The sequence below is a fragment of the Nelumbo nucifera genome, chromosome 2 (assembly GCF_055504915.1).
Source record: "Nelumbo nucifera cultivar China Antique chromosome 2, China Antique-T2T, whole genome shotgun sequence".
Taxonomy (NCBI): Eukaryota; Viridiplantae; Streptophyta; class Magnoliopsida; order Proteales; family Nelumbonaceae; genus Nelumbo; species Nelumbo nucifera.
Genome location: NC_142650.1, coordinates 102977045 through 102985954, shown reverse-complemented (window position 1 = coordinate 102985954; position 8910 = coordinate 102977045). Strand labels below are relative to the sequence as shown.

Below are 8910 nucleotides of genomic sequence, written 5' to 3'. Positions count from 1 at the left end.
CAGACAATCTTTGTTCCTTCTTACCTAAATTTAAGCAATTGAATGATCTGAAATGAAAGTAACTGATAATTAGTCAGAGTGAACCAACTATTTCAATGTGGTTGAGCGACACTGCAGAGAAGTCAAACTTGGAAATGTATCGGGCGCTGGGACACAGACCATGGGCCTCCATAAACTGCTACCCATGACCCATCATCAGGTTTGGGCATCACGAGTAGAACAACTTTTTTAATTTGTATGAACTATGAACTGATATTTTCAAGTTGGACCCATCTGATGGTGAATTCCAATATTGGAAACATGTGTCCAAGACAAGACCCATCTACGCGTCCTGTGTAGCCAGAGCCAGATTTGGTGTTCTAGCCTTCTAGACCTTCCGCATTAGGCACTTAAAAAATTTTTCATGATTTTTTAATCATGGGGACATGGGCAGTGAGTTGCGTCCAGACTTGTAATTTTAGATATTAAACCTGAAAATTTAGAATCCGGACCTGTTCCTTACACCGACCTCACAGCATGTTCTGACCATACATTACATTCGAAATATCTGAAGTACTTGTATTTATTATCTCCCCAATACACGGTGGAAATGTGAATATAACGTCGGTGTGACTAACAAGCAGATACCATTTCGGAAATTTATGGATCAGGTCAGGCCAAACTTGGCGAAAAATGATCACCCCTAATTTGGCACTGTAGTCTCTTAATGAATATTGGATCAAGAATTAGAGTTTGAAATGTTTTTAAATACATGCAGAATGGCCTAGTTATCAGCTAATATAAGCATATGTACAGATGCATTAACCATGCAGATTATGGTATCTATGATCTCCCATCCCATGAGCAACTGATCTCTTAGGAACAATAAGAATTTGTCTCTATTTTCTTGTCTGCATAAATATTTCTTAAATTCAGCTTTACAAGAACTCTGAAAAACAGAACTTAATGTCCTTTTTAGTTCACCCTATAAGTTAATTGAGAGTTTGAGGATGGGCTACAGGCTTACAGCCGGTGAAGAAATGCTGGGTAGATCACATAAAAGTTAAAATCATCCATGGTCATGGCGTTGTTTTTTTTCACTCTTCTCTGTAACCACTGGTAATCAAATCAACGATATAATTTATGCTTATGGTTGGTAAAATTCATTTCCATAACCTTCAGTTGTAACTGTTGAAATGGTGACGATATTTATCCAATTTTTTTACACAAAAAAAAAAACCCAATTTATGTGAGAGAGAACTGAGTGAGAAGTAAGCATTTTAATTTTCGATAGGCCTTTAATCACTTCCTTTTTTTGGTAAAGCATAGAATACCCAATTAAGGCATACAAGTACGTACCATCCTCCACCTCCACTTCAAGTTAAGCAGGCAGGCACTGTAGTCTGATAATGGTAGACTTGTCTTCTTTCAGGTATTGGCATTTGTGGCCTTTGAGCATCGAACTGAGTATGAGTGTGTGTAATAATGCACCAAACAAGAAGGTAGATGCCCAGCGAAAGCCTCTATTGCCCACTCCATATATAACATAAAAAACAAGAGAAAAAAAATCAACTGTTCAACCTTTCTGGGATATTCATACATTACTCTGCATCTACCTAAATCCAGAGGGTGCTGCTTGTGGCCCAGCTCCTGCTGTTCTCCTCATGGCTTTTGATTGAGCTAGCATTTCGTCATAATTCTGATCAGGAAAGAAAAAAAACAATTGTGAAGGGCATGGAAGCAAGTAGGTGATCAAGAAACAACAAGAAAAGATGAAGAATATGGAAGCATGCTACTTAAAATGAAAATAAAAGGTTAAGTGTGTTTGTTTACTCGTTTCTCATAAGCAACATCCCTAGAGTCAATTATTTTGTCTGCAATACCATAGGCAATGGCCTCTTGTGCCTGGAAATATTTGGGTCGTTGGATATCCTTCTCAATTTCCTCCTTCGGTTTCCCAATTCCTTTTGCTAATAGCTCGATGTAGTAATCTGTGTTTGCTTGTAGCTCTTTTGCCTGGAGAAAATACAGCTTAGGAAACAACCCACATATAAGTGAATCAAATTCAAGTGCCGGTGAGTACCTTAATCCACATATCAATGACTGCCCCACTTGATTTATTGACTTTTGGCAGATAGAGTTTCGCTGCAACACAAGATTACATTGTCAGATGCTGAGAATTGTAGATTTATGGCAAGCCCTACACACTGACTAGGCATGTGATCAGATAATTAATTCCAAGCATTCAGATCAATAGGACTTGGGGCATAGTCTACAAAAGTCAAAACAACTTTTACATGTTTATCTCGCTAGTCTGTCTGTCATATCTAGGGTTTAATCTGATTGTTGTCTAAAAGAAAGCCATTACCCAATCTAGGTCCCAGTTATCTGGAGTCTTGGCTCTTGGGTAGGGTGGATGAGATACAGAACTAACCTACGGCAATTTTTTTGCATAAAGTGGACATTCTCAGACTTGAACCAGCATTCTCATGCTTGTAAGCCTGAGATTTTACCATTACACCAAGAAATGGTCCCTCCAATAACTGGATGGATGACTAAAAGGTTTATCAATATGTTCACATATATATGTCTGGTTGACCCAATCTCCAGGTTACAAATACAAACAACCAAATTGGTTTAGAGATCATATTGTCAATGCTTTCAATACATAACAACACAATTTTTTGCCATAAAAGGATTTATATCAAAAATATAAATTCTAGAAATAATGACAGATCTATCTTACTGGAGGCATTTGGCTGTAGAGCACGGTAACCCTTGGCTCCAAGTGATAGCAGCATTGCTGCTTGTCCATATGCCATGCCACAGTTCACTGTATAAACTTTTGATTTGCAGTACTGTAGACAAAAAAGAAGATACAAAGATAACATCAGGAAAGACATGACAAATTATTATGTCCCAGGTTGCAACTACATGTCTAGCGTCCCAAAAAATAGGACACCTTGTAAAATTGGAGGTCACCATGTCTCTTCTTTAAATGAGAAGCTAGGCTTTTACCTACTATTTGACTCTGCTACATGATAGAAATTCCTAATAAAAGCAGTTAATAGGCCATATAACTAAGTGAGAATTCTTACAGCCATGGTGTCAGCAATTGCATATGCCTCCGTTTCAGATCCAACAGTCTCCATCTTCTCATTCTGCAAGTAACAAGCAATAAAATAATAATGGAGAAATTGCACCCTATATCATATACCATAAATGTTTCTATATATTAACTTAGGTGGTTAAAAGTACAGGGATGTTTGATTCTAGAGCCGACCTGTGTCCCAGATGAATTAATATATAAATATATGGGCTTTGATGGGTTATCATAATCCAACCACATGAGCTGAGCAACAAGAAGTTCAGTTACTGCCGGAACAATCTGTAATCAACCAAGAGCAAATATCAAAATGACACAGATCAAGAGCTACAGAATAAAGTAGGATCCATGGTGAGAAAAAAGGAATCAAAATGATGAAGACAAAGTACAAAATATAGAGCTACAACAGGATCTTACAGGCATGCCAAGATAGCAAATCCGAGCATCTAATAGTAAAGATGGCAAATCTGGAGGAGCAGATCTGGGTCTTCCATATCCTCTGGCTCCTCCACGGTACATGCTCACACTCATACTATACCTGGAAGGACCCCCATCCTTCATGCCTGACAGACTCCACATTCCTCCTTGATCCAAATAGTTCCTGGCAGATGAAATGCTTTCCTGTCACATTTTCCTTAGAGCATTAGATTCCTCTAAAATTCTGCAGCAAATAAGAGATGGCTGCTGTGTTCAGTTGGTCCAAATTATAGCAACAAACAAGCAGGTATTAACATGATTTGAAGATCCCAGGGCCCAGTGTATCAACAAATACTTCCAAATCCAGCACTAGATGCACCATGGAAATAATTATTGGCCTAGACTCCAGCTGGTCCAATTTGAGCAGCCATTTCTTGTTTATGACATAGCCTGAAAGAAAGATAACTGAACTACAAACTGTATGATAATAGTGCATCCCTTCCTGTTTCCACAATAACATAGGATCCTCCTGGACAATGAAGGACATTTCTAATGGATGGAGTGTGTATCTGATACTTGTTGGAAACTGATGCTCCACAGATTTGTTGTTGATAATTCTGTATTTTCTTTTCCTTTTCTTTCATCATTTGACAGGCATGTGCAAATTTAAGATATAAATAAAGTTATTTCTTCCTATGGAAAATCCCTAGGTGGTGAAGATGAGCATTTGTATATACTTATGCTCTTTTCTGTAGGTATATGGGTGCCAAACTTACAAATATTCTATTGTTTAACAGTAAAAGACCAATGTATAGGAGACCCTGGATCTATGTTTTTCCAGCCACAAAAGTAAGGTGTTTCAACAAGTTTCAGATTAAGGCCCTGATTTAGTTCAACTTTACTCCAGTCTTAGTTTCCTTATAACCAAATATTGTCACCATTCTTTACATCCCTCAAACATTGATATGAAAATAGTACAAAAAATACGAAAAAGAGAAAACCTCTGTGACTTTCTCTGCTTGTCGACTGATGGGGCTGTCTTCCGTCATGAACATGTCCATTTGTGAAGCAGTTAAGCCATAAAGATATTTGGGAGCATTTTTGTAATTGTCCATTACTGTGAAATAAAAATATGAGAGAAACTAAGATAAAACTGAACAAAAAACTGTTGAAAATTCAGATTGCATGAGCAGGTGAACTAAATGAAACCGATATGACGAACAACATATTGAAGTTCATCCGGTCTAGCAGGAAACAAGAGATTCTTATTGGATCTTAAGGTTAGAAATTCTATAGATGTCAAGGGACTATACTAATCCAGTCCACGATATAAAATACTCTATGACTCGGATAAACATGCCAATTGTATATTGACCTTGCACACCTTTAAGAGAAATTTGATTGCAAAATCAAGATGAGATACACATCCCAAAATGCTTTGCAATGAGCAATACAGTACCAGGTAAATTTCTCATAGTGAAATTTTACAAAGGAGGCGGTGTCCTTGACATTAGTTATTAATAAACCAATTGTACTGAAAAGGAAATGTCACATATTACATGCTTCTGGACTCATCTTACCTCAGGTTAATCATATTTAGATGACCAAATCGGTTGCTTCATCAAAGGCAACTGTGCATCTAAGCCAAGAAACGGTTTTCATTGAGAATTCTGAACGAATTCAAAGACCATAAAACCATGGTCACATTATTGATAAGATGCTAACATATATAATGCTGTATCATAGCGTTCAAGGCGCAAAGGCGAGGCTAGGCGACAGGGGGTTGCCTTGTCACCTAGGCAATGGATTTTTTTATGTAGAAAATATGGATCCTAGGGTAGTTCCCTTGGTACCATAACCATATTTCCTTAATAATTATTCATAATTTTCATAAGAAAAGTGTAGACTTCATGTTGAAGTATAGAAAATCAACAAATTCATGAGAAGAAAAAGAAGAAGAAAAGAAAATGTGTTGATTAGACAAAATTTTAAGTTCTTTACTTATTGGTTCAGGTTTTAAAGTCTTTGAAGGTTCAATACAGCATTTAGCAATGTTTATATTGATTAAACCCTAACAAATAAGAAAATAATAAAAATAAATTAGTATATAAACACACAAAATGAATATTTTAGTTTAGTAGTGTCTATTTTATAATTATAATGTCAAAAAATAAAGAATAAAAAGTATTTTATGATACATAGTACAAAACTGATCACTGATTAGGCGAGGCGAGCCTCAAAGGGCGCCTTGTCGCCTAGGCATCGCTATGACAACTATGTGCTGTACAATGCTTTGGTTAGGAATCAGGTGGAAGTTGATTCAGCCAAAGGAGTTCGGGGAAAACCAGTTCCTCCAAGAGTGGAGGCTTTTACTTGGTTGGTGTCAATAGATAGAATTCTCAATTCTTACTCAAGACAAGTTGAAAAAGAGAGAATTTCACATCCCAAATAGATGTGCTTTATGTCTATCTGAGGAAGAGAATATTTTTCATTTGCTGGTTTGCTGCAGTTATGTGAAAGGAATTTGGACCTACTTCAAGCTGTTCAGAGTGGCCGGATGGTCGCCTAATGGGTCTACTGAGATCTTTGAAAGCTGTCCAAGAGTGCACGGGAACATTAAAACAAAAATCCTTTGGAGCTGCATTCCATTTGATGTTTGTTGGGAGGTATGGAAGGAGAGAAATAAAAGAAATTTTTTAGTGGAAGATGAAGAGCAATGAAGAGTTAGAGGGAATCATCAGTTCAAAGATCATTGGATGGGTTTTAATCCTTCCAGAATTTGAATGACTCAAAAAAGAAGACTTTGGTTCGGAATTTGAATGTTTGATCATTGTCTTTTGTCATTTTTGGAGCCAGTTATGTATGTTGATTGGTGATTCCTTGTCAATAAATTTTCTTCTTTATTTATCTTCCAAAAAAAACAAATAAATAAGGTTCTTTAATACTGAATCAAACTGTCAAACCAGATGCATAGAATGGTGAGGCAATTAGATAGAGATCTCAAAAGTTACAAATGAATGAGCCTGCATAAGTTCTGAGGTGGGCATAATTTAACAAACATGGATATTGGGGAACATGATGCAAGAGTTGACTGTCCTGCAAAGCTGAGAAAAACCAAGTAGAAAGCTAACCAGGTACGGTTGTTCAACCTTGCCTTAGATGTTCTCAGTTCATTATATGGAATTGGGAAATACCTCTTAAGTGGTTCAGGACACAGGAAGAAAGAAGTGATATACTTCAATATTAAAACACTGATCATTTCAGTTCCTTTTTGCTCTCTTTCCATGGAAGTTTAATTGTGGTCTTGGATTAACATTAATTTTCTAAAATAAGGATTCAAATCTTAAACAGTGGCTTTAAAAACTCAAAGAGATTCAAACGAATGTGGGAGGAAGCTGAATATGATTTTTTTTTCCTTTAATTTGTTAATATTATTATAATTATTTATTTACCGGGTTGGGGCCGTCGGGCTATGATGGCTTAGGTTTTCAACTTATAGTCGATTTTATTTTTCTTTCTCAATGGTTAGGGTGGTTTGGTTGGTTTAGGAGCTATTCAGTTAGTATTTATGTCCACCAGAACTGGACTAGATGTATCAGGAAAAACTAGCAGAGAAATAAGCAACTCCACAATTTCTCATCCAAAATAATTGAATCAATCTCCAGAAACAGAATTAACAGGGAAAAAAACAAAGAAGAAGAAGCGAAGAAACCCCATGTACCAGAATTGCAAATAGATATGAAGAAAGGGCATGAATGAAGACTCACATCCGTCTTTGAGGTTCTCTTCTCTGAACCTTTTAGGTATGTGGTCGAACGAGGTCGAAGCAGTGGGAGGAGTAAATCTCCGGACTGTCGTTCTTCTGAAATTGGGAAGGGAAGGAGAAGGAAGTAAGTGCTTGGTGCCAGAAACGAAAGAAGTCTTGATGAATCCATTCCCAGAACCCACTTCTCGGCTTCGCGAATCGGTTACGGTAGACGAGAGTGGTGCAGCTACGGAGGGGATTAGAGACGTCGCCATGGCTTTGCTTTGCTTCGGCTCAATAACAGTAATCAGAATGAATCTCCCGGTCACGAGGATATCAAATGAACGGAGGGCTTTTCCAATGAGCGGCTGCACTGGAAACCGGATCTCCTGCAAGCAAAAAACTCTCCTCACATCGCATCTAGCCGCACATGAGGAATATCTCCCTATAATCCCTTACATTATATTAAATTAATAGCGAGATGTTCCTATCGTACGAATGGATTCCATGCTTTCAAAGTATTTGCAAAGTTTTTGGTTGTAGGAAATCTCTGCCGATTGGAACAGCCAACAAAACGTTACCAATAGTACCAACCAGTTTATGCAGCCGCACGTTGGGAACATCTCATAAAAGATATTCCCAGCTCAAAGGCTGAACGATTTTTGCCGGTTTGATCATCCATGCCAAATAAGTGAAACCATGATATCTGAACTTTTTAGCCAATAATAATAATAATAATAATAATAATCCTCAAAACCTTTATCGACTATTTCGGGTCTACATGAATTCTGTGCAACGGATGTCATGCAAGCAAAAACTATGTAGACACTGTGAAAGGATAGGAATTCAAATGGACATTAGTAATAATTTTCCATGAATTTAATATATATATATATGAGATATTTCTAATGTGTGGTTAGATCTTATGTGAATAGAGTTTTGTGGGACTCAAATCCTATTTTGTCATTTTAGTATGTCTAATGTTATATCCTTTGTCAAATTATCATCGCTTAAATCATTTTTTACAATTTTTACCCACGACATTTTTGGTCTACCATAAGCCTGCTAAAATTTTCAACTTACAATGGATCTCTTTTTTGGTAGGTTCTACCCGGAACTGAATGAAATTAGTCTTGAACTGACCTTACCCGATCTGTTATAGGGTAGGATCTAGTTCCAAATTCTTAAAATTGATTGCAATATAAGCCAGTTCCAGGGTCTAAGGGTTTACCCTACCTGAACTGACCCAATGGATCAGTCTTGGTGGAATCGATCTTGGTGGAACCTGCCTTAGAATTGAACTTGTCTTGAAATAAATACCAAAATACTTTTTTTATTGTAAATAAGATAGCTTATTTAAGCAACGAAAGAACATAAATATACATAGAGCAGAAACCCCCTAGGAGATTTAACGATCAGTTTGCAGGGGTTCAAAAAGAGTTTGTTTTTCTTGTCTAATGCGAGCTTTATTTGCTAGGAGATGAGCTCCAATGTTTTCAGATCTTTTTACATGGGATATACTAAAATTTACAAAAAGAGATATTATTCATTTGATTTCTTCGATTATGCCTTCCATGAAGGACAACAACCCTTGTGTGAGACGGGATCTGCTCCTCACATGCACATCCACCATGCATAGGGTACATCTCCCATGAATAATGAC

At 37.0% G+C, this 8910-nt stretch overlaps 1 protein-coding gene across 1 annotated transcript; it reads right to left on the bottom strand.

The window, feature by feature from the left end:
* Nucleotides 1-1240: 1240 nt before the first annotated feature.
* Nucleotides 1241-7616, bottom strand: CLPR1 (CLP protease proteolytic subunit 1). The gene is made up of 9 exons (XM_010245098.3): nucleotides 7270-7616; nucleotides 4504-4619; nucleotides 3503-3706; nucleotides 3263-3367; nucleotides 3078-3140; nucleotides 2726-2837; nucleotides 2063-2124; nucleotides 1813-1995; nucleotides 1241-1678 (listed from the first exon to the last, which is right to left on the bottom strand). The coding sequence occupies exons 1-9, from the start codon at nucleotides 7520-7522 to the stop codon at nucleotides 1592-1594; spliced, it is 1185 nt and encodes a 394-aa protein (XP_010243400.1). The 5' UTR covers nucleotides 7523-7616; the 3' UTR covers nucleotides 1241-1591.
* Nucleotides 7617-8910: the final 1294 nt, after the last annotated feature.

What these genes read in the sequence shown, in the direction of transcription:
- CLPR1 (XM_010245098.3), bottom strand. Translation starts at nt 7,522, where the DNA reads ATGGCGACGTCTCTAATCCCCTCCGTAGCTGCACCACTCTCGTCTACC. An exon ending in AGAGAACCTCAAAGACGGAT is followed by an intron (nt 4,620 to 7,269) that starts GTGAGTCTTCAT and finishes TTTATTTCACAG; the next exon opens with TAATGGACAATTACAAAAAT. An exon ending in AAGCAGAGAAAGTCACAGAG is followed by an intron (nt 3,707 to 4,503) that starts GTTTTCTCTTTT and finishes AAAATGTGACAG; the next exon opens with GAAAGCATTTCATCTGCCAG.